Raw genomic sequence first — 26,098 nt, 5'->3', positions numbered from 1 at the left:
TGACCCGGCTTCATATCCCTCTTAAATTTAGATTATGAAACCTTTACCAAGATACTTGCAGACAGATTGAAGCTCCTGGTCCCTGGTGTGGTTCATCCCAATCAGATTTTGTTATGGGGACATTCTGTCACCAATATTAGGAATCTTCCCACTGCAATTAAATATTATGGACGGCTGCGTTCTGAGCTTTGATACAGAAAAGGCTTTCGATAAGATCGCATGGCCTAACTTGTTCCAGACATTATACTATTATATATACTCAATGTAGCCAGGGTCACGTGTGATGTGTGAATAGCCCCAGATAGCATTAACTCAGCCCCCTTTCCAAATCACGCCAAGTCCTATAATATTTCCTTCACTTTATTGGAAAAGCAGCAGTGAATACAGGTTCTTGTGGATGTTGTGTAGTTGTGAGTTTGTAGTTAAGGGCAGGTAGAAAGAGATGGCCTTGCCATAGGAGTGTGACAGGAAGGTACTCACTCAGCCAAGTCAGGAATGAAAGGTAGTGTGGGGGGATCTGGGTAAAAGGAATAGTCTTGGGACAGACTATCTGTCAGCAAAACAGGGAGGAGGGCAGAATAGCCCATTCTAGGAGAGATTTCAGAGGCTGCTGTAGCAACTCACTGATTATATGCCCAGAGGCAGGGAAGGCAACATAGTAACATATCACACAGGCACAGTGCATGTGTGTGGAGCAAACTACATGCAGCTGAAAATAAGAAACTGACAGGCAGAAGCTGCAAACAAGGGGGTCGGGGGTGAACAGAGAGAGCAAAAGGGGGAATACTTGTTCCATGACACTCCCCGTCTGGTATCTGGAGATACCACTATATTGAATTATGTGGAACATATGTAAAATGCAAACAAAACATAACGTAATAATGCAAAGTTCATGTCCACATAACGAGGTGATACCGGCCAGTATCACTGGCTCCAAAGTCCTTTGGCAAAGTCTTTTAGCAAAGGATGTAGGCTGGTTGCACCACAATGTCTTTGTGCAAAAGACTTTGGCACTGTTAAGTGTTTATTTGTAATCCTTCATGCGCCCGAACGAAATTGGTTCCGCAGTCGGAGCGTATTTGTTTGACTGGTCCTCTGATGGCAAAGAATCTTCTGAGGGCGTTTCTGGGCCGTATATTCGCGAGTAGCACAGATACCTGAGGCCTTATCTCCATGTTCCTCTCGGGATCCATGAGTTCAAAGTCGTCAACTGGAGTTGATGGCGTTTCCGCGGGCTGCGTCAAAAACGTTTGTCCCGTGAGCCACAACGTGTTCTGTAGTTGTGCTGCGGGCACTGATCTGGTGGCATGATCTGCAAGATTTTGGTCTGTGGACACATGGTACCATTGCTCTGGTTGGGTTGACTTTCTGATTCTTTCTACACGGTTGGCCACGTATACATAGAATCTTCTTTTCTTGTTACATATGTAACCCAGTACCACCTTGCTATCTGTGTAGACCCTTACAGTATCTGGTTTGCAGTCCATTTAGTTTTTGATGAGTTCTGCCAGTTCTACCATTGATACTGTGCCACATAGCTCAAGTCTGGGTATAGTGTGGTCACGTTGTGGCACCACCTTAGCCTTGTCCTTCGATGGACACCTGGATTGTGAATGCGTCTGTTTTGAGATTCCAGCTTATTCCCAGACTCCGCTGTATGGGAGACGTGTCGGTCCCCGGATCCAAGTTCCTAAGGTCGCTTCCGTGTCATCTCTTGTTGTCTGGAACGCTGTGTCATCAGTGCATTCCTCTTGCACGAGAACGTCTCCACGTATTTTGGTGATACGCCTTTCTGTCTCTTTGTTAACTGCCCTCAGGAGGTTGTTTTCTCCCTGGACATGATGAAGAACAGTCTCTTTTGTCCTTGTAAATCCTTTTGTGAAATGTCTCTGCGACTGTCTCTTTTTAGGCGTGCGAGAGGACAGTCTTCTTGCCCCTGTAGTTTCACCTGCAGGGCACAATCTTTTGCGGCTATGCCAGCTGTGGCGGTTGGCTGCTTTGCCACTTGGTATTCTGCGGAGAGGAATGACTGTACGTCTTAGCTGTGCCATTGCTCGCAGGAGGACCGTCCGATTGTTTCCTTTCCTTTGGACGATCCCTTTGTCGGTCACCGTCAAGAGGTTACTTTCTTCCTTCGGTGGAGTCGACTCATCATCCTCAGTTGTCTGGACTGCTGAGCATCCTAGGCCATCGTCACATCCCCCTGATGCGAAGATGTTTTTGTTGTTCTCAGGGGTATGACCTTGTCTCTCCTCCTTGCTTCCTGTCACTTAGATATGACCAAAACATGGATCGGAGAGTGATGTGTCCACATTCTGTTATCGCTGTTCTGCGGGCGTTAACATAGTCTGGTTCGTGCCCTTTGTCAATGCACACGTTGCCCACTATCACCCATCCTAGGTCAAGCCTTTGGACGAATGGAGCGTTGTGGGGTCCGTTGCGCTGTTTACGGACTTTGTGCACCCTCAGGATGTTGCTACCGAGCAGCAGCAAGATCTTGGCGCCTTGTTCTACCGGCGGGATGTAGTTGGCTATTCCTCAGAGGTGTGGGTGATGGCGTGCCACGTCTGGTGTAGGAATCTTGTCCCTGTTTGCAGCCATGTAGTTGCACTCGATGAGTGTGGGCAGAGCTATCTTTACTCTGTTGTCCACTGAGTGTATAATGTAGCCATTTGCTCTTCTCCCTATTGTCTCAGTTAAAGCTGCAGTTCAGTCAATATCCTGCATGTTTGTTTTTTTTAATAAATCAGTTCTGTAGTAAGAAAAAATACTTTTAGCATTTTCTGTTTTTAAAAAAACCACTTTGAAAGACCAATTTTCTTGTATTCTATTTTAACAGCCATTTGCTAAGGCACTGCCCCTTCATGTCCTGTCACAAGCTCTGGCACACCCCTTTGTCAGCCCTGCCCTCCCTCTAGCACTTGTCAGTGCAGGAATGCTCAAGAATATTCATGAGCTTCCACTGCCAGTCAAGCAGATTATAAACAAATGCCACCTTTTAATATGTCACCAAATTTTGACCTATCAACACATGGAAAACGAATTGACCTGCAGCTATACTGTTCTTTAGGTAATTAGAGATTGCCCACATAAAACTATTGAAGTAAAAAAATAAATGTAAAAAAAAAAAAAAAAAAAAAGACTGAACTGCAGCTTTAACCCTGCACAGTGTCAGGAATCAGCGTTCTCCGCGCTCCTCACACAGAGCACTCTCTCCCCTCAGGGAGTCCCTGGACACACAACTCAACCCTACCTTACCGCTCTCCGCGGCTCCCCACCCCTGCCACCATTGCGGGATCACTCCCCTCGGCGATTCCTCTGCTCAGCGCCAGGCGCGCCCACGGCCTCCCACGCGCACGCCTGCACCCTCCTCTGGCGCATTGCACACGCGTACATGCATTACGGAGCGCGCTCATTCTGCACACTCTTCTTCCTTTCCCCCGGACCTCAGGCTCCGCCCCCACACACTGCACAGGCATACTCAGGTTACCAACAAGACTCACCTGGCTTGTTATGCCTGCACCATTCTGCAGTGTCTTCCTGTAGCTCTTCCTGTCCCGCTTCCGTTCCTGATTGGATCTCCCTGCTTTATCTAGCTCCTCTCAGTCTTTGCTCGACATAGTCTCTGTATGGAAGTACTTCTGGATTCTCTCAGTGTTTTCACAGGTTCTGACGCGGCTTGTACGACTACCCCCTCTGGCTCTCGATCTAGGCACTCCTTGGACAACGCTCACTCTGTTAACCCCTTGAACACAGCTTGGACTACGACCTATCTCCACTCTCCACTCCCTGACCTCGGCAAGGCATTCTTCACTCTATCTCTACAACCGGTACCGGCAAGTATTGTCTACCTTACTACACCTGGCCTGGCAACACTTTATACCACACTCCGGACACGCTCCCTTTGCTGCGGGTGCGTGTATTACCACTTTCCCCTTCAGCTCAGGGGACGGGTCTGATCTGCGGGCAGCACCGGCGTAACATTATGTCGAGCCCACAAGACGCAGACCGAACTTCAACAGTTTCTCTCCAATCTGCTTCATCAAAACCAGGCCATGGCAGATCAAATTGTGGCACTTACACGCCAGGTCGCAGTACTCTCAGACCGAGTACCGACCGCGACCTCGCCAGATGTAAGCCCCCATTCCGCAAGCGCAGTTAGCAGCTCCGATGTAAAGATTCCACCCCCCAAGCCTTATGCAGGTGAACCGCAAGAATGTAGGGGTTTCCTAAACCAGTGTGAGGTGCAGTTTGAAATGGCCCCCCATCTCTACAACACTGGTCGCAAGAAGGTAGTCTACATTTATAACCTCCTCACTGGCAGCGCCCTTGCTTGGGCTTCCCCGGTTTGGGAGCGACGTTCTGACCTTACCCAAGATTATCCGGCATTTAAAGCCGAGTTCCAACAAGTATTCGATTTCCCCAATCGTCGGGAGATGGCATCTGTTTCTCTTCTCCAGATCACTCAGGGACGGCGAATGGGGACACAGTATGCTGTGGAATTCTGGACTCTAGCAGCCGAGACTAACTGGGGACAAGAGGCTCTCGTCTCCGTATTCTGGCAAGGCCTGGCAGATCCCATCAAGGATGAACTCTCTCGCCAATCCAGGCCGGATCAATTGGAGGTCCTCATTGATTTGGCCGTCTGAGTGGATCAACGTATCCAGGTATGCCGCTCAGAGCATCAGCGCACTCGCTTACATAACTTTCAAGTTCCGTTCTCCAGGACTCCCAGCAGCATTCCTGCTCCCCCAAGTGCTAACACACCTCTTTGTCTTGCACTGGAGTTGCCAGAGCCAATGCAATTGGGGGTACAATGCATCCGCACACCGATACGGCAGTTCCGCCATGCCGGGGGATTGTGTTTCTACTGCGGATCCATGGAGCATCTGGCTCGGGAGTGTCCACTGCATCCGGGAAACGGGAACATCCAGTGAGTACAGAGGGGCTCTCTCTGGGTGTAATGTCTCCACGTCCCCTTCATAAAGGTGGACTCCCTAAGAAACTTACATTTCCAGTCTCCCTTTCAGGCGATAAGTTCCAGACTTCTACCGCCGCTTTCATTGACTTAGGAGCTGGAGGAAATTTCGTGGACCTTGAATTCGCCAGGTTAAACCGCATACCGCTCGTGAGGAAAAAGGTTCCCATCGCACTCGTCGGTATCGATGGACGTCCTCTTACCACGGCCCACATCTCCTTAGAGATGGCTCCCTTGCTTCTGTCCTCACATCTGCACAAGGAGATCTTAGTTCTCGATGCCATTCACGCTCCTGGGATACCCATCACCATTGGTCTTCCTTGGCTACAGCTTAACAATCCTCTCATTGACTGGACTTCCTCTGCTCCCATCTCCTGGAGGCCGAGGTCAGGCGAGACTCATCAATTGCTGGCCAATACCTCTGTTCCCGAGGTTATTCTACCTTCTGTTTACCACCAATTCCGGGACATTTTCAATAAGGTACAGTCAGACCTTTTGCCGCCACACAGGACTTACGATTGTCCTATCGATCTGGTTCCAGGTTACTCCCTACCCAAGTCCAAGACCTACCCCTTGTCGTTACCAGAATCTCACGCTATGGATGAATATATCCAGGAGAATCTTGAGAAAGGCTTTATTCGTCACTCCAATTCCCCAGCAGGGGCTGGGTTTTTCTTCGTCAAGAAAAAGGATGGGTCGTTGAGGCCTTGCATCGATTACAGGGGTTTGAACCACATAACTATTAAAAATTGTTACCCCCTTCCCCTTATTACCGAATTGTTCGATAAATTACAGGGGGCCAAGATTTTTTCCAAGTTGGATCTACGTGGTGCCTATAACCTGGTGCGCATCAGGAAGGGGGATAAATGGAAAACGACCTTCAACACGCGTAGTGGACACTACAAGTATCTTGTAATGCCTTTCGGCTTGTGTAATGCTCCCGCTGTCTTCCAGGATTGCATCAACGACGTCTTTCGTAAGGTACTCAATATCTTTGTAATAGTATACTTGGATGATATCCTGATTTTTTCCAAAGATCTCCAGGACCATATACGTCACACCTCCTACGTCCTTTCCCGTCTCCGTGAACACCATTTGTACGCCAAGCTGGAGAAATGCACCTTTCATCAGACCTCTACTCCGTTCCTGGGGTACATCATTTCCGATGAAGGTTTTATGATGGATTCCAGTAAACTTCAAGCAGTTACTGAGTGGCTAAGACCCAATTCTCTCAAGGCCATACAACGTTTTTTAGGGTTCGCTAATTACTATCGTAAGTTTATACGTAATTTTTCTACCATTGTGGAACCTCTCACTGCGCTCACCAAAAAAGGAGCTGATCCCTCTGCTTGATCATCTGAGGCCCTCTCCACCTTCGAGACACTCAAGGAAGCTTTTATATCCGCACCTATTCTCCGTCATCCCAACATTGAACTTCCCTTCATCCTGGAGGTCGACGCTTCTGATTGCGGCGCTGGAGCCGTTCTTTCTCAGAGACCCACGCCTCAAGATAAGCTACATCCCTGTGCATATTTTCCCAAGAAATTCTCATCCGCCGAGAGGAACTATGACGTGGGTAACAGGGAACTTCTGGCCGTGAAGATGGCTCTTCAAGAGTGGAGACACCTGCTGGAGGGGTTGAAAGAGCAGTTTACTATTCTCACGGACCACAAGAACCTTCTTTACATAGAAAACGCTCGACGCCTTGGTCCACGACAGGCTCGTTGGGCTTTTTTTTCTCGATTCGATTTTCACCTTTCCTATATCCCCGGGACCAAGAACGTAAAGGCAGACGCACTCTCCCGAATACATTCTTCTGAAGAGACCATCCTTACACAGGAGAGGATCCTCGCCACGTCTTCTTGACAAGATTTTGCACTCCCAGAGACGCATTCCCAAGGACTTGGTCGTTCCTGACAACAAACTCTTCGTACCTTCTAAATTTGTTCCAGAGGTCCTGTTTTGGGGTCTCTCCTCTAAATCTGCAGGTCATCCTGGATTTAAGAAGACTTCTGATCTCATTTGTCGGAATTTCTGGTGGCCAATGATGTCTCAAGATATTCTGGAGTTTACTCGCGCCTGCCCCACGTGCGCTCAAAGCAAGACTCTTCATCAAAAGCCTCAGGGTTTTCTGTTACCTCTCCCAGTTCCCAACCGCCCCTGGTCCCACATTTCGATGGACTTCATCGTGGACTTGCTCAGGTCCAGAGGAATGAACACTATATTGGTGGTCGTGGACAGGTTCTCAAAGATGTCTTATTTTATTCCACTTAAGGGATTACCCACCTCCCCCACCCTTGCTGATATCTTTACGGAGCAGATTTTCCAGATTCATGGGATCCCTTCGTCCATTGTTTCTGACAGAGGTTCTCAGTTCGTATCCAAATTTTGGAGAGCTTTCACGAAAGATTGGGCATCTCTTCTTCTTTCTCTTCCGCCTACCATCCTCAGTCCAATGGACAAACGGAGAGAATCAATCAATCCCTGGAGACGTACCTGAGATGTTTCATATCTGATTTCCAGGATGATTGGGCTCAACTCCTTTCTTGGGCAGAGTACGCCGTCAATTCTGCCAAAAACGAGGCCACCCCCGGGAGTCGCCCTTCTTTATAAATTATGGGTTCCACCCCATGCATGGGGGAAGGACTGAGTGAGGGTGGGGTTATTGGAGGGGGGGAGAGAGGGGTAGGGTGACCAGTTGTCCCGGTTTAGCCGGGACAGTCCCGGTTTTTCTTGTGCTGTCCCAGTTTCCAATTAATTCTCAAAATGTCCTGGTTTTTACTAGGGGTCACGGCTTTTGGGGCTGCGGGGAGCGGAGGATGTTGGCTGCCCTCCCAAGTTGGCGAAGGGGGGGGCGCGGAGAAGGAGAATGCTGGCTGTGATTGGAAGATGTGGGGGGCGGAGTTTTGACGAGGTGCTGCAAGCACTGCCCCCCTCCCTTCTCTCCAGTAATGCCGGGTCCTCCCCTTCCTTAGGCTCCACCCCTCTGTCCCTCCCTTTAGGCCCCACGGGCCTGCCAGTCTCTCATCTGTTGATTCTATCAGATACATCCTGAAGCATAATTATTTTATGTTTCTTGATGAATTTTTCTGACAGGTTTGCGGAACTGCAATGGGCACGAGATTTGCCCCCAGTTTCGCAAACCTGTATATGGGAAGATGGGAAGAGTAATACATTTATAATAACAACCCTTTCAAGGCAAATATCATTGTGTGGCGCCAGTTCATAGATGACATCCTGTGCATATGGGACGGCGACCAGTGTTCAATTGGCCAATTCCTACAGTACTTAAATAACAATAACAAAAACCTCACTTTTACACATGTAGAGCATGAGACAGAAGTACACTTCCTAGATCTCAATCTTATGACGTCAGCAGAGGGGACTGTGGTAACAAAAACTCATTTCAAGGAGGTTGATTGCAACAACCTCCTTGTTGCCACAAGCAACCACAAAAAAACGTGGATATCAAACATCCCCAGTGGCCAATATTATAGGTTGAAGAAGAATTGTAGTACGGAAGTTGACTTTGAGGAACAAGCTGAAAAATTGACCTTAAGATTTTTAGAGAGGGGCTATCGTCTAGAGAAACTAAATAAAGATCTGGAGAAAATAAGAAAACTTGATAGAAAGACGATGTTATTAACAAAACATAAAAAAAGTAAAACCCCCCAGGAAGATGAGGGTAAATGTAACGTTTCTTTTATCACTAATTTCAATTCAATGACGGGGCAAATTGAGAAAATCATAAGAAAACATTGGTCTATTTTATCAAATGATTTGCTGCTGGGTGCTCACCTCTCGGAATTCCCAAAATTTATTTACAGAAGAGCTAAAAATCTAAAAAATACACTATCCCCAAGTGATATAAAGTTAACTGAACATCCTAGTGTGGATAGTAAATGGTTAAGTACTAAACCAATTGGGAATTTCAAGTGTGGGAAGTGCTCAGTTTGCAAGCATTTGCACCCCGATAGAAAAACTTTTAAATATACAAATGGAGAAGTACACAATATTAATGATTTTATATATTGCAATACTGACCATGTGGTTTACTTATTGGAGTGTCCGTGTGGCCTTTTCTATGTGGGACGCACTAAACGCCCTTTGAAAGTGCGCATTCAAGAACACTTGCGCAACATTAAAATAGGGTTCATGAAGCATAGCATCTCAAAGCATTATGCACAATTCCACAATTGTGATCCCTCCTCTTTACTATTTAAAGGGATTAAGTTTATACCCAAAAATAGGAGAGGGGGTGACAGAGTAAAAGAACTTTCAAGGCAGGAAACCTTCTGGATACACAAATTAAACACCTTGTATCCGGGGGGTTTAAATGAAGATATAGACATTTGGTCCCTGTATTAAAGTTCCTATATACTACCTTCTATATACTACCTCATAAAGCTTTTAACTTAATTTTATTAGTTTAGTATTTTTTAACTTTTGTCTCTTTGTCTTTTTAGCCTATTTATCATGAGATGCCCTTTTATTATGAATCATGGCTGCTCAGAATCATCTTGCTGCTCTTTAGTTACAAATCGGCTTTGTTTACTTTTCATTTTCTTTTTTCACTTTATTTGTGGTATATATTGCATTTTAGGATAGCCATCCTAGTCTGCCTGGCCACTGATGCATTCGTGCACTATGGTTTTTATCATGTTTAACACTGTTTCCTTTTGTTTTAGTTTCATCAATCGCGTGTGTTAAGATATTGTCGTTGTTAATAAAGTTTATTCTATGTATATGTCCTGTTGCCATTGACAATCAGTGACGCGCGAAACCGGGACTTTTGACCCGCCTCTACTACTTCCCCATTGGCTGTGAGTGTAGATAGCTTAGCCAATGAGGTACGATCGTGTAGTATTTAGAATCCATCCGGAACCACTTTATTTCATTCCCTGATGAAGAAACCCACGGGTTTCGAAACGCGTTGGATGATTGGTCAAGAACTTTACCTCTAACTACTACCCCACCACGCGAGCTGATCGAGTTTGCACGGCGCCTGTACCAGCCATCTCCCCCGCGGTGACGTCATCGACCCGGAAGTGCTTTGCACGGAGGGGAGTGAGAGAACCCAGCCGGTGTGGAGCTTTGCTCTGGCAAAGAACTGTATGCGACAGCAGCAGACGTTTGACTCGTGCTCTGGGGATAAAGAATTTCGTAGAGGCTTCCTACTTACCTTTCTACTACTAGGATCCTGCATCCGAGATATCAGCGCCAAAACCCTTGTGAGGACACTTGTTCCGGTTTCCTGAGGCGTTGGGTAACATTATCCCTAACTGCATATGTTTAATTATTTTGATGTACGCATATTACTCACCTTACCTTATTGTTGATATCAATATATTGTTTAATGCACTATGAGCGTTGTGCGCTGTGTTTTTTCTGTTTTTATCTCATCTGCACTGGCTACCTATGCTGCTCCAGCAGCCCATCCACGGGCCCCAGGTAACCCACATGCCCTCTTATGCCCCCCCTCCCAGGCACCTTATCCACCCCAAGGGGGAAGAGGCCTTATTTTTGAGTGTGTTTGCAGAGGTGGGCTTATTGTGTGTGTGTCACTGTGTGTGTGTCACTGTGTGTGTCACTGTGTGTGTGTGTGTCACTGTGTGTGTCACTGTCTGTGTGTGTTTGTCACTGTGTGTGTGTGTGTGTGTGTGTGTCACTGTGTGTGTGTGTCACTGTGTGTGTGCCACTGTCTTTGCGTGTGTTTGTCGTCACTGTGTGTGTGTGTGTGTGTGTGTGTGTGTGTGTCACCGTGTGTGTCACAGTCTGTGTGTGTGTCTGTCACTGTCACTGTGAGTGTGTGTGTGTGTGTGTGTGTGTGTGTGTGTGTGTGTGTGTGTGTGTGTGTGTGTGTGTGTGTGTGTGTGTGTGTGTGTGTGTGTGTCACTGTCACTGTGTGTGTGTGTGTCTCACTGTGTGTGTGTGTGTGTGTGTGTGTGTGTGTGTGTGTGTGTGTGTGTGTGTGTGTGTGTGTGTGTGTGTGTGTGTGTGTGTGTGTGTGTGTGTGTGTGTGTGTCACTGTGTGTCACTGTGTGTGTGTGTGTGTGTGTGTGTGTGTCACTGTGTGTGTCACTGTCTGTGTCACTGTGTTTGTGTGCCACTGTCTATGTGTCTGTGTGTGTCTGTATCCTCCCATCCAAATTCCGTTAACGTGCCTGCGCGACGTCACGTAATGCACATTGCTATAACAACGAGACACTCCATGACGTCACGCAGCATCAAGTTGATATGACAACGGGACGTATTATGGCGCCGAGGCATCACATGATGCCACATTGCCATGGCAATATGTCACTGTCTGACGTCAGTGTCTCGTTGTCATGGCAATGGGGTGCGTCACGTGATGTAATTTGTTTAATAAATAATTTTTTAATGTGTCCTGGTTTTTCATTTTGAAAATCTGGTCACCCTAGCTACTCTCCAATCCCGAACTTGGCTACGCACCCCGACGATCCGCAACTCTCCACTCCTGACCTGGCAAGTACTTACAACTATTCTCCCATCTATAATCCTGAGAAAAACTGACCATTCACAGCTCACAAGACAGATGATGCTGTGAGTAAATATACACACGAGAAAGCACTACAGCAGCGTGAAACGCGTGGGAGGAGAACCCCCCCCCCCCCGCCTTTTTTGTTTTCTGTTCCTCTTATGTCCAACATGTTTTTTATGTAGCTTTAATAAACTTTTTTACATGTCCCCCACCCGGTGAGTTGTGAGTGCTTCCAGGCATTTTTGGCTGTCCGCCAATACTCTCTGCTGTTTTCATCTATAATCCTGACCTGGCTTGCACGACTACTCTACATCCTAGGTGCGCCCACGTGGCTGTGGGTCGGCATTAACCAATTCCCTACCTCAGCACCGCGGTCACGCTTCGTTTTGGTGAGCTACACGTTACAGCTGGCAGGAATCTTTAGGTTCATAGAGACCTGTTTGCACGGTGCGTACCGAGTTTAGGCACTTCCACCATTCTTTGGGTGTTTTGTGGGTGTGACTCGGTTCGGGTTCCCCATAAGAGATATCTTCATCCTTATCCATATCCTCATAGGACCGGAAGAGCCACTCTTCCGTGGGGTAGGATTCATTACAGGAACGCCACATCTCCTCCATTTTGGGGCGTATTTTTCTTCCTGACCTCAGAAGGCACTATTGTAGCTGTTTTCACTGCATTCGCAAAACCCCAGCTGGTAGTCCTACAGGTGAGCAGACATTGCTTGCAGAGTTTGTATCTCTCACCGGCATCTCTGTAGACTTTTTATTTTTCTTCTTCTTTACTTTAGCAGATTCTGAGACATCAGTAGTACTGTGCACACATTCTTTCTCATCAGTGATACTGAAAAACTTCTGCATTTTCCTTGTGACCACAGCGCATTGCTTGCTGCTGCAGTTCCTTGGCACATTGAAAAAAAATATTCCTCTGACTGCTGCCCTTTTTCTGGAGTCACATAGGCATCATCCTCATCATCCGAATAAGGGCCTGAAGGAACACTGCTCCATGTGGCTACATTTGACCTCAGCTGGGCGGCCATTTTAAAATCAGAGATGTGTAACTGTCATGCGCTCTTAGGCTGGCGCTGGGTAATGAAAGCACACTGAAAGTGTGCAGGGCTGGAGGGAAAGTGCAGAGAATGTGTGAAGACCACTATAAAGGTTGGGACTCAGGGGCAAAACAGCAATCTTACCCCTGTCAGCTCATCCGTCCTGGGTCCAACGATTCTTCAATGGTTAATCCCACAGCGTGCATCCAGCAATATGTTCATGTGGAGAGAGAGAGGTGAATCCGGAGCGACAACACACAGCCCAATGACGTCAGGTTCCTGGTTTGAACATCAAAGCTTTATTAGCAACGCACAGATGGAACAGCAGGCTGCAACACAGCCTCCTCCTCTACGCGTTTCACGCCCTACTGGCGCTTCGTCTAGGAGTAAGGAGGGTGCCTGCAAGCCCTATATTTAAAGCACAAACCCCGCGAACAGGGAGTTAATTAAAATCGTAACAGCTGTGGACCTCAAGTGAAAAAAACGTATCTGTCTCAATGGTTGCATAATAACATATAGCAACCATATGGATTAAACATAGCAGATAGTGTTCTAATTTTCTTAGTGCTTATTAAAGAACAGTTTCAAACAATCTCTTGATGGTACTTATTAGCTGAAAACATTAATAAAATGAAAATAAAAACATATAAAGTTGATAAATGTTGCAAAAAAGTTGGGTCTGTTGAAACATGATCCTTCAATTTGTACTTTATAATTATATGGTACTAGTAGAATAAGATCTTAAATGCATCACAAAACCCAAAGAAAATGGATGAAAAGAGGGGGCTTGGAGGAAGGAGGGGAGGGAGGGGGGAAGGGGAGGGAGTGAAGGGGAGGGGGGAAGGATGGAAGGGGAGGGGGGAGGGGGAAGGGGAGAGGAGGAAGGGGAGGGGGGAGGAAGGGGAGGGGGGGGAAGGGGAGTGGGGAAGGGGGAAGGGGAGGGGGGAGGGAAGGGGAGGGGGAAGGAGGGGAAGGGGAGGGGGGAGGAAGGGGAGGGGGAGGGGGGAGGAAGGGGAGGGGGAGGGGGGAGGAAGGGGAGGGGGAGGGAGGGGAAGGGGAGGGGGGAGGGAGGGGAAGGGGGGGAGGGAGGGGAAGGGGAGGGAGGGGAAGGGGGGGGAGGGAGGGGAAGGGGGGGAGGGAAGGGGAGGGGAGGAAGGGGGGAGGAAGGGAAGGGGAGGAGGGAAGGGGAGGAGGGAAGGGGAGGGGGAAGGGGGAAGGGGAGGGGGAGGAAGGGGAGGGGGGAAGGGGAGGGGGGGAAGGGGAGGGGGAGGGGTGGGGGGAAGGGTAGGGGTGGGGGGAAAGGGAGGGGTGGGGGGGGGACAATGCTAACAATGCAGAGGAATATACACCGTCTAGCACAACACGTATGATGGCGGAAGGGCCTACCCAACTGTAAGCATCCAATGGTGGGTTTTCATCGTTGGGGCTTGATTCAGGAGAGGCTTCGGAGGGATTGGTCTCTGCCGTCGGTACACGGCAGGTCATGGACCGAGCAGAGCTCATTCTATTTGGAGTTTTTTTTTCTTGTTCGTCCTTCTCTGGGCATTCCTTGGAGAAATGGCCCTTCTGTCTGCAGCCGTAACCGATGCGGTCACAGAGATCAGACCGACCTTTGTACGTGGGGGAGGCTCGTCCAGATGATCGGGCCTTGGTGGAGGGTGATTTGGGTGGAGCCACCTCCCTGCTATACTGTTTCTTGACCTTTGGAGAGGGGGTTCCCTGAGTGTCACCCTTGGGGAGTTCTTTGGTGTTTTTGGGGTCATGGAAATGCAGCTGTACCTAGTGTCTTCTGATGCGGCGCATTAAGTCCATGGAGCTGGGAGACACTGTAGTGGCCGGAGCGGCCCGCATCACCAGAGCTACCGGGTGGGAAGGTAGCGACCCCTTCAGTAGCTGTTTGCACCGGTACCGATCCACTTCTGCGGCTGATACAATGTTCTTGGATAGGAGAGTCCCCGGGGACAGCTGGATCCGGCGGCCGAAGACAGACAAATCTTCCCCCTCCTTTTGACGGAGAGCCTTGAACTGGGCTATTAGCTTAGCAAATGCCTGAGCAGAGGCAGAAGCAGAGATATGTTTCCTCGGGGAGTCCTGAGAATTGTGCTGTGAAAAAACATGTGCAAAAACCCTTGTAATAAAGTGACAGAGGTGAATGGGGGAGACAAAACATAGCATGTAACACATGATGATGCTGGAAAAGACAGTTTGCTACAAAGTCCAATAAAAGTACATAAATCCAAGAACTGGGAGGATACTGGTGAAAGAGATAGTCATGATGTAGGCCATCTCCAATGGGCGGCATGGGTGAGCTCCGTGTGGGTAGATCTGTCCATTGATCTGGAGTCCCAGTGGAATCCTTTATTGCACAGTTACTACCAAATCACTGTTACCGTAAGTGCATCCAAGAGGAGTGTCCCCCTCTTTGATTGTATTCCAAATGGCCACATCTGGTTGTGACATTTTAGGGTCAGGTGTATCTCAGCATGTCCAAAGACCATGGGGCATGCTACATTGTGTCGTAGATTTGTGTTCATTTGGACACTATCATTTGGACTTTTACAGCCTGGTTTGTTTCAATATTACTACTGTTTTTTATATTTAATTTTCCTCTTATCACATATTGTGTATTAATTGAATGTGTTTATTACACCCACACATTCCTTACATTGATATTGATATTCACACTGATTTGGGTATATCCAGCGAGCGCTGTTATCCTATTATCTAACTCCATTATGTTATGTGATAGTTAACACTTTAGGGAAATTATTTTAGTGTGTGTCTCTCTCTCTCTCTGTTCTTTCTGAATAAATCTATCATAAACCTTATGAAAATGGAGTATATCTTTATTACTTTGTCTTCCATCCTGCTTTTCACTTAGGACTCCTAACTCATACACCTTTTTCTGTCTTTCTGTGTGACCTCACTGTCTCTAATTCACCTCTATTATAACTCCTGCGCATCGTAACCGGCCATCTAGTCTCAGGGCAGCAGAGTCCTTCGTGTCTTCTGATTGGTGCAGCGATGGAGTTGATTTTTCCCTTTCGCTGATTGGTTAGGTTTGCAGTCACTCATCTTAACTCAGAACCAGGAAGTGAGAGGAGTCCTGTGCAGGACCACGTGAGAGAGCAGAGTAGACAGCTACTACTGCAAAGGACTCTGGGAGAGGTAATATCCCACAATTAATTGCACTTTTCTTTAAGGCTACATGGCCCTGAATGCATTGCATGTATATTGACCATGTACCACCATGTAAACAGATTGCTTGTCCCAGAATGCATTGTGTGTATATTCTTTGTTTGCCATAAATCCTTTTACCAGCAGCATACATCACAAGGGAGGAGCACAAGTTTATATATATATAGATATATATATATATCTATATATATATGTGGTGATTTTATATATATATATATAAATATATTTATATATATATAAATATATTTTATATATATATATATATATATATATATATATATATATATATATATATATAAAAATGAATAGACAATACCATTCTGTGGCTAACAAAATGCTTTTATGTGTGCAAGCTTTCGAGATCCACTGATCTCTTCTTCCAGCGGTGTTACAATGAATAAAGCAATAAAGGTTTAACTTACAAACAGTGCGTCTTGGAATGTTAAATGTAACTGAAACCTATCCCTCCCCCCTATGCAATTTATGACTTGAGGTGTTAAATAGTCCCTGAATGTTAGTGATGTATGTATGTATGTATGTATGTATGTATGTATGTATGTATGTATGTGAATATAAATTTATACAGCGCCTTACATAATGTATGTGTGGAGTGGGAGTGTATACCAATGGTGTGGGTACATGCTCATCATAGCCTTAATATACACAAATTACATGTCCAGACATGGAGAATAAAATGAATGTATGTTTATCACTTCTTTATGGCAGGGATCAGGATCACATGTCCCAGAATGTTTTGTGTGACAACTGTCATTTGTACTATGGGAATGTGTGTCACCTCTCAGCTCATAAGACCCAATAAGTGAAAGGATTGTGTTTCTTCTTAGGTGGGGGGAAATGGAGACCTGTGACAGTGTCCCTGACTTGGAGCCTTTCCTTGTGCAGCAGGTACAGAGCGTTCTGGTTTGCAGACTGTTCATGTGATTAACAGGGAAACAAAGGAACAATTACCTCTGGAGGGGCAAGTGAGGGCTGACAAAAAGGGTACAAAAGGTGCAGTTTAGTGATCAACAAGCAGAATTATTATACTACTTTGTAAATCTCCCTACAGTCACTTAGATGGGGGGGGGCGCAAAATTTTCTCGGGGGCACTGCGCTTACAGAGGCCTCGCACTCTTCCCCAACGCATTTAAATGAAATGCTGGGGAGCGCGCGTGTGGCCTCTGTAAGTTATCTTACCTGGTCTCTGGCGGCTTCTGGCGACGCGTCATCGTTTGCGCACCCCTGACTTAGATTGTAAGCTTTTCAGGGCAGGACCTGTTTTCTCCCAATGTATCATTCTATTGCATTCCCTTCTTCCCTTATTTTCTTGGTATTCCTGTACCAACATGAGTGTTCCACATTAGTGCATTGTACAGCAAATAAAAATACCACCTGTGAGCACATTGAGGTCTCAGACAGATCTGCAACCCTGCATTTTGCTGTTATCTCTTAGCATACAATGATGTTGTTCTATGATGATCATTAGTACATGAATGTTTCCTCTTCGGTTGAGCAGTTGAAGTCACGGATGGAGTCAGAAATAACCACGTGGGTGTGGTACTGTAGGGATTAGCGCTGGGCAGTTATTTAGAAGATGGAGGTGGTGAGGGGTTTCTAGTAAATTAACCAAATCGCAGTGCTGAATGTGTCAGGAGATTAGTGAACCGATTTAGTTGGGGAGTTCACAAAATCGGGATATGTATCATAGTTCGCCATCATTTATCTAACACTGTGATTCAGTCCCTTTATGTGTTAACACCATTAGATGAATATTTGCTTTTATTTTATTTTTTTAATGTTGCATTTCCCACAAAGTATAGTTTTGTCCCAGCTGCTTTTACACCCCTTTCCTATACCAATCACACACTTTGGTGTGAAACACTTGAGATCCAGCAACGTATTGCAGCGCTGACACTTTATAACTTTATAACTCAATCCTGACCACGGCATCATTGAAATCATTGCAGTATTCCTTTCTACATCATGCACAAGCCCATACAACTAGCAGAATGCATTGTGTATTCCGGGATCTGTATCATCTTTTTCAGCTTCTGAGCCTAAATTTGCAGGCCTATGTAACGAGTCTGAAACTCTAAACCAACCACAATGTATGTTCAATAACAATAGGTGTAATCACTCCACTTCTTATGAGGCATTGAAAGCTTCAGTGGGTCTTCTTAAAATTATTATGTTTCCTTGACGAAACAACAAAGAGTGGGGAGTGATCACAGGACCATACTAATTGAATGAAGTGTTTATATTCATAAGTGAGGTAATCATATAGATCGTAATGGAAATATTTCTAAGTCCCTACGCATGCGCTGTACCAATGGATGGCAAGTGTGGCGATTTCTATGTTGCCACGCATGCGCGATAGAAACGGACTTAAAATTGTATCTTTTATAAGTCCAGACGCATGCGCGACAATAATGGGCAGAATCCCAAGTCCCAGCGCTTGTGCAATGTGCATGGGACTGGATAAGTCAATCTTTAAGTTCTCGCGCATGCGCAATGAATACAGGCAATAATGGAATTACTCCTAAGTCCCCGCGCATGCGCAGTCTACATCTAGATCATTTCAAGCTATCCCCAAGTTTCCGCACATGCGTTATAAGCATGGGAAACAACTGGAATATTTTCTAAGTCCCCACGCATGCGCAGTGAACGCAATCGACCTGAATTGTTTCTAAGGTCCCGCGCATGCGCAGTATGTATGTATGGACTCCCAGAACTGGTTTAAAGTCCCCGCGCATGCGCATTAGATACTTTATTCGGCGCGGATGTTTTAAGTCTCTACAAGCTCTAAAAATTAACAGAAAACAATGAGAATATGATAAAATGAAGGCACAACACTGCGGTTTACAAATAAAACTGTATTTATGAACTTGTGAGTAGTTTATTGAGTCAGTTTGGAGGGGACCTCAGTGCGCATGTGCAACAGCTGTTATTCATTGATTTTGTAATTAGGGTGCTGTAAGGGTATAAAAGGGTCTAGACCTCATTCCCCCAGTAATACTTGTCCCTGAAGAAGCTCCTTTGCTGGAGGGAAACGCGCGTTGGACGCGCAATGTTGTCAGTCTCCTACTTGGAGCTGTTTTTAATGTAGTGTTTGCAGTATCCTGGGTGTAACTGTGAAGACCATATGAGTTAACTATTCATTAATCAATTCATGGTCAGCGTGCCTGCTATCCCTGCACCTTATGTGAGGCGTCTTCATATCACACTGCTGTGTATTCAAGCCAACACTGCTGTATTTGGAAGCTCTATAATACAGCTATTATACCATCACATACCAGCGTTATTATCTCTATGTAAATATGCAGGGGAGCTATATTTAGCAGTAATAGGATATTCAATCCTGTGGCCACCTACCTGAATATATTTATATACAACTCTACATTTGGTCTCATCGTTGCCCCAGAGGGGTTAATACCCTACTCATAGCAGTCCCTGTCTTTAACATCCCATCATATCAATTGGTACTGGGATAGTAAGAATAACTAACGACACGGTTGCTTGATAGCTATGATTTAATACATTTTTAATTCACATCACACGTTACTTTGGTAATATATGTTTTATGTATTTATTAAAAGTTAATTTTTACACTTGGGTGGTGTGCATTTAAGTGAATTCTTTTGGGGGCACATCCATTTTGTGTTTTCCCTTCCCCTTTTCTTTTTATGTTTCCTGGCTGAAAAACTGCAGCACAAAAATGATCCCACAATGTTTTCAAACACTCTCTCCACTTCCAGGCTCCTCGCGCTGCATATTACATCCCAGACTACATCACTGAGTCGGAAGAGGAGTATCTCTTGCGTCAGGTATGATGTCAGAGTGGGGGGAGACACCGGGGAGAGAGGGGCAAAGAGAGATGGTAAATGCAGGACACCCTGCTCACCCGCTCCCATGGGTTGGACGATATAAAAATTCTCACCACGATAACGATATTAAGAAATGTATCGCAAAAACGATATATATTGCGATTCATTTATTAAAATAAAAGTCAGAAAATGTTCGAGTAAATCTAAATAAAATGTGTTCTCAAAATAAATACATTTTCTTTAGATTTACTAGAACAAAGACATTAATTCCCAGACCCTTTCCATGTCTGCACTTCAAATTTTCTCACCTACACTGCTCCCATCACTCTAAAATCCCCCCTCATCCCATCACTCTCACTCAGAGATAAACCCTCCAATTAATAACAGTTTTCACTTATAAAATTTTAAAATTGTACATTAGTTTCAGATAAGATCCAAGAGGGATCAAAAAAGAATCCCCAAAATAAGCACTCAATGCCAGGAACAATGTAGTTAGATAACAATGATCCAACAGGGTCAAAATGCCTGTATAGGGTATGTATAGGAATTAAATACCCCTTTAAGTCTCACCAAGTCCAAAAGAAAAATAATAAATTTTTATTAGTTATTACTTGTTAAAAACATAAACATTTCAATCATACTATTAAAAATACCTCTATCTAGAGGTGGTAAATGCGGTCAGTATTTCAGGAGTATATCTATATTAGTATCACTCTTATTGACTCACATGCATCCCAATCGGTGATCACAATTATAAACCGAATAATTATGTAAGGTGATCCTGTGAACTCTGGAGTCTGAGTACCAGACTATACACACATGTGTGGGTTAAGTGCAGTGTTGTTCAAGATAAATATTTCTCAAATTCAAGAGGTGTAACAGTGCTACTGATTTATATCCACACATATATACACACAATAATCGTCTGTGTCACTCAGTTAATAAACAGGCTGCATTAGGATCGTGTCTGTGTTGGGTGTCATACACCTCCGACCAAACTTGGTATAGTATACAGACAAGCAGTCACATTAGGTGTTTATCCAAGACTTGTATCACAGTCCTATAGCACAGAGTGTATTTATATATCGTTAACATATGACGTGGGTCTATGGTAGCCTCAATGGCTGACAGGGCCATTGTGGCTACCATAGACCCACGTCATATGGTTAACGATATATAAATACACTGTGTGCTATAGGACTGTGATACAAGTCTTGGATAAATACGTAATGTGACTGCTTGTCTGTATACTATACCAAGTCTGGTCGGAGGTGTATGACACCCAACACAGACACGATCCTAATGCAGCCTGTTTATTAACTGAGTGACACAGACGATTATTGTGTGTATATATGTGTGGATATAAATCAGTAGCACTGTTACACCTCTTGAATTTGAGAAATATTTATCTTGAACAACACTGCACTTAACCCACACATGTGTGTATAGTCTGGTACTCAGACTCCAGAGTTCACAGGATCACCTTACATAATTATTCGGTTTATAATTGTGATCACCGATTGGGATGCATGTGAGTCAATAAGAGTGATACTAATATAGATATACTCCTGAAATACTGACCGCATTTACCACCTCTAGATAGAGGTATTTTTAATAGTATGATTGAAATGTTTATGTTTTTAACAAGTAATAACTAATAAAAATGTATTATTTTTCTTTTGGACTTGGTGAGATTTAAAGGGTTATTTAATCCCTATACATACCCTATACAGGCATTTTGACCCTGTTGGATCATTGTTATCTAACTACATTGTTCCTGGCATTGAGTGCTTATTTTGGGGATTCTTTTTTGATCCCTCCTGGATCTTATCTGAAACTATATGACTATTTGTCCCTTAAGCACCTGCCATTTCTACTTGATTACATTATTAAAGGATGAGCGGTCTCATTCCCTTTAGATTAAAATTGTACATTAAACAGATTTTTCGGCAATCAAAAGAATTGTCAAAAAATCTGTTTTTAATACATTTTTCACATATGCATAAAAGGTGAGAGTGATGGAAGCAGTATAGATGAGAAAGGGTGAATTACAGGCATTGAAGGAGGGGGGGGTTAAGGGTCCCAGTGGAGATTGAGGATGGGTTAAGTGCCCCAGGGGGGAGAGAAGAGGTCAAAAGTCCCAAGGGGAGGGTGGGGATGGGGTTAAGTGCCCCGGAGAGGGGTTACGTATCCCAGGAATGGGGGGGGGGGGGCGGGGGAGGGAGTGAAGAAAGAGTTATGGGTCCCAGGGGAAAGAGGAAGGGGTTAAGGGTCCCAGGGGAGAGGGGAAAGCTTTTAGGGTCCCTCTGAGTCTCAGCGTTCAGAAGTAGGGAGAGGGGAGAGAGGCAGAGAAACAGCACAGCGGCAGCTTAAAAACTGCTGTCATTGCACTGGTATCCCGAAATATCACGATAATGAGCAATCTCCCATGTCAGCACAGCGAGAGATTCTGTTATCGCGAAATATCGTAGATCATGACACCCTACCGCTCCCTGTCTTTCTGTCCCTTAGGTCTATAATGCTCCCAAGCCAAAGTGGACACAACTTTCCGGAAGAAAGTTACAAAATTGGGGTGAATAGTTTTGACTTTTGATGAATTCCCCCCTCGCAGGATTTACTGTTCTCACTTCTTTCATCCTAATGATTCCTCTCTTCATCTGTTTCTCTCACTTTTTCTGTGTGTGTATATCTATCTATTTATCTATATATATCCTTTTTTCCCCTTTATCTACTCTTGTACTCTCTTTTTCTCTCCTATTTCTTTTTCTCCTTCGTGATCTTTCTTTGTTGCTTTCGTGCAATAACTCCCTCCCCCTTTCACCATCTCTCATTTCTCTATCTCTCTTTGTATGTGTGTCTCTCTCTGTCACCCACTTCACTTCCCTCACTCTGTTTCTCTCTCTGTGTCTCTCCCCCTCTCCTTTCCCTTTTATACAGGGGGTTTCCCTCATCCCCGTGGCATGGTGCAGGAGAAGCTCCCAGCCTGGCTTCAAACGTACTCGGAGAAGATTTCCTCCTTGGGAGTATTTGGGGGCAAAGCTGCCAACCACGTGCTGGTGAATGAGTACCACGCGGGTGAGGGGATCATGGTGAGTCAGACCACGCGTGGTTTACTGGGGGTTCCAAATGCAGCTCCTTACTTTGGGCCTTCTTTCTTCCAGCCACATGAGGATGGTCCCTTGTACTATCCCACAGTCACCACCATCAGCCTTGGGTCTCACACTCTGCTGGACTTCTATCTACCGGTCAGCAGAGGGCAGCCGGGGGACCTGGAGCAGGTAAAGAGGATGCGGCACATGTTAAATGTGACAGTGTGTAATTCAGAACTCCCAGTCCTAGGGGTGTCATGCTCTATATTCTTGATACTAAAGCTGTCCAGTCCTAGAGAAACAAAAAAAAACTGAATTTGATGACAAATAAGAACCACTTGGACCACCTAGTCTGCCAATTTTCCTATCTGCTGTAAAATCCCAGACTTTCAATAATCCCTGGTTTTCTTTTATGTGTAGGATAACCCCCTGTCTAGTGGGAGCATTCTTGAATTCCCTTACCGTATTAGCCTCTACCAGCTCTGCTGGGAGAATATTCCATGACTCCACCACACTTTTCATGAAAAAATACTTCCTTACATTTTCAGCCATGGCCTCTTGTTCTAGGGTTTCTTTGAAATATGCTTCCGCCCTGTCCTTTGTTGGAACCCTTTATAAGTTTCTAGCCCATCCCCCTCTCCATTTTCTCCGACAAGCTGTACATATTAAGGTCCTTTAGTTTTTCCTGATCCATTTTATGGTGTATACCATGCACTATTTTGGTAGCCCTTCTCTAATTTGTGTATGTCTTTGTGGAGATATGGTCTCCAGAACGGAACAGATCACAGTACTATATAATAGGTGAGGTTTTACCTATGATCTATATCAGAGGTGCTCAACTCTAGTCCTCAAGTCCCCCAACAGGTCAGGTTTTCAGGATATCCCAGCTTCAATCTGATTGAGCCACCTTGCTGAAGCAGGGACTGATTGAGCCACCTTTGCTGAAGCTGTGATATCCTGAAAACCTGACCTCTTGGGGGCTTTAGGACTGGAGTTGAGCAACACCGATCTATATAGTGGCTTCACTGCCTCCTGCTGTTAATACCTCTCCATATACTGTACAACCTAATATCCTGCTGGCTTTCTCATTGCCATGTTGTATTGCTTGGCTACTTTTTTTAAGTCAGCTGAACTAATGACTCCCATGTCCCTTTCTTGTGTAGTAGTTGACATAATAGTGCCATCAATTCTGTAATATGCCTTAGAAGTTTTGTGTCCCAATTGTATGATTTTGCACTTTTTGGCTTTAAATTGTAGTTGCCATACTCGACCATTCCTCTAATATGCTTAAAACAAATGTACCCTCTTGGAGTGTCAGCCTTGTTGCAGATCTTTGTGTCATCTGCAAAAAGACAGACTTTCCCTTCCAGACCAGTTCTAACGTCGCTATTAAAGAGCAGCGGTCCTATTACAGATCCCTGAACTACCCCACTGGTCACCTTTCTTCTTCCATACTCCATTTACCCCCACTCTCTATCACCTCTTCCAATCAATGTCATTCACGCACCTTAGGCTTGGTCCCCGCTGGCTGCTGCAGCGCTCGCTATGACGGACAAGAGCCGCCCTTCAACGGGGCCGGGCCCGCTGCGAGGGGCGGCCGCCGCGCTGAGCCGACAGTTTTTCAGGGATACATGAAAATTGAGTTCAGACCTAACGACGCAGCGCTAGGCCACGCCCCCCAGCGGTTCAGACAATGAGGGCGGACCTGCTGGGTGACGTCATGGCCACTCCCCCGTCACGCCCGCCCGTCTTCCCCCTGCAGCTCACTGCAGACCGGGGAACTCGGCTGAACGCGACGCCAGCCTCGCAGGCGCGCGTGGAGCGCAGGCAGCAGGGCTGTAGCCTTAGAGAAAATTCCAAGCCTTGCAACTTATCAGTCATCTAAAATCTAGATAAGCTGCTGCTCCGTCCTGATCTAAGTCATCCTTTCAGAAAAATCATTTCGGTTTGTTTGACATGATCTCCTCCCCAGTAAATCCATGCTGTCTGAGGTCACAGGCTCAGTACTCCTAACACTGTAACCTGTCCAGTCCTATAGATCAGAGGTCCTCAACTCCAGTGCTCAATCCCCCACTCCCCCCCAACCCTCAACTGGTCAGGTTTTCAGGATATCCGAGCTTCAGCACAGGTGGCTCACCCGTGCTGAAGCAGGAATATCCTGAAAACCTGACCTGTTGGGGGGGCTTGAGGACTGGAGTTGAGCACCCCTACTATAGATGACAAGCTCTGTATTTCTGGTTCTGAAAGCGGTCTGGTCCTTGAGGTGACGGCCTCTGTAGTTCTGTCTCTGTAAGCTGTCCAGTCCTAGAAGTAACAGACTCTGTATTCTTCATACTAAAAGCTGTCCAGTCTTAGTTGTGTCAGGTTATGCATCTCTGCATCTCAGGTATGCCGGGCTCCCTGTCTATGCATCCTCTCATGTCGTGCTCTTTATCTGTGCACAGTAGAAGTGTTGCAGTGTCCTAGAAGTGTCACCATGCCCCCTTGTTCTCTGCTTCAGGCCCCTCAGACGGAGGACCAGCGACACCTCCTGTCGTTCCTGCTGGAGCCGCGGAGCTTGCTCGTGCTGCGCGAGGACATGTTCACAAGTCACCTGCATGGCATCTGCCCAGTCACCTGTGACACCCTGACCCAGACCACAGCCAACCTGGGGCACTGCACAGCGAGGGAAGGGGACACGCTGCAGAGGGGAACACGCGTGTCACTCACCATCCGATACGTCCCCAAAGTGCTGAAGACCTCATTGCTGCTGGGGAGGGGGAAGTGAGGGGTCACACACACACAGCCTTGCAGGTGCCACAAGTCGAGCATCCCAGGTTTGCACACACCCTAGAAGTGCAGTGGCTCGAGGAGGAAGCTAATACTAATGTGTAGCAGTGCTGTATAAATCTGCACTGTGTTTGTGTGTGTATATACAGAGCATTGTAATTTAGTGCTATGTGCAGTGCAGTGTGTATCTGCATGCAGAGAAATAAGCAGTGTGAATGGACGCGGTATGCAGAACATTGTGTATCTGTAATATATGCAGAGCAGTGTGTATATGTACTGTATGCAGTGCGCTGTGTGTACTGTGCAGAGCACTGAATATTATGCACACTACCCTTCATTGGGACTATTGAGAAAACGGCAGCATAACACAACTAATGTTGCAGCACTCTCTGACTATTAAGCAAAACCGTAAACCAGGGTAAATGCCAGAATGATAATTTTAATGCATGTACACAACAATAATAAACTTGGAGAAATGTCACACAAGCGGGTAATGTGTCAGATGACCCTAACAAATAGTGTCGGGAAAACAGGGACAGGGGGTGCACAAAACAAAAAAAAGGGGAGAAGGGGGGGAAAAATCGGGGAAACCCCCAAACAATGTAGCAAACAACAATCAATGTACCAGAGAATATGCTCAGTAGCAAAAGTCCAGTAGCCAGCAAGAGAACAAATAGAATGAAAAATCAAACC

General features: G+C 45.8%; 1 protein-coding gene across 1 annotated transcript; it reads left to right on the top strand.

Moving 5' to 3' along the window:
* The first annotated feature begins 15,586 nt into the window (after positions 1 to 15,586).
* Positions 15,587 to 25,797, top strand: ALKBH6 (alkB homolog 6). Its single transcript, XM_075608309.1, has 7 exons — positions 15,587 to 15,693; positions 16,569 to 16,629; positions 19,479 to 19,547; positions 22,059 to 22,119; positions 22,485 to 22,636; positions 22,709 to 22,825; positions 25,137 to 25,797. Exons 2-7 carry the CDS (start codon positions 16,579 to 16,581, stop codon positions 25,401 to 25,403), a joined length of 717 nt encoding a protein of 238 aa, XP_075464424.1. The 5' UTR covers positions 15,587 to 15,693; positions 16,569 to 16,578; the 3' UTR covers positions 25,404 to 25,797.
* The last annotated feature ends 301 nt before the right edge of the window (positions 25,798 to 26,098 follow it).

Source organism: Ascaphus truei, chromosome 7 (assembly GCF_040206685.1).
Source record: "Ascaphus truei isolate aAscTru1 chromosome 7, aAscTru1.hap1, whole genome shotgun sequence".
Classification (NCBI taxonomy): Eukaryota; Metazoa; Chordata; class Amphibia; order Anura; family Ascaphidae; genus Ascaphus; species Ascaphus truei.
This window is presented reverse-complemented; position numbering and strand designations above follow the sequence as displayed.

What these genes read in the sequence shown, in the direction of transcription:
- ALKBH6 (XM_075608309.1), top strand. Translation starts at nt 16,579, where the DNA reads ATGGAGACCTGTGACAGTGTCCCTGACTTGGAGCCTTTCCTTGTGCAG. An exon ending in AGCCTTTCCTTGTGCAGCAG is followed by an intron (nt 16,630 to 19,478) that starts GTACAGAGCGTT and finishes CTCCACTTCCAG; the next exon opens with GCTCCTCGCGCTGCATATTA. An exon ending in AGGAGTATCTCTTGCGTCAG is followed by an intron (nt 19,548 to 22,058) that starts GTATGATGTCAG and finishes TCTGTCCCTTAG; the next exon opens with GTCTATAATGCTCCCAAGCC.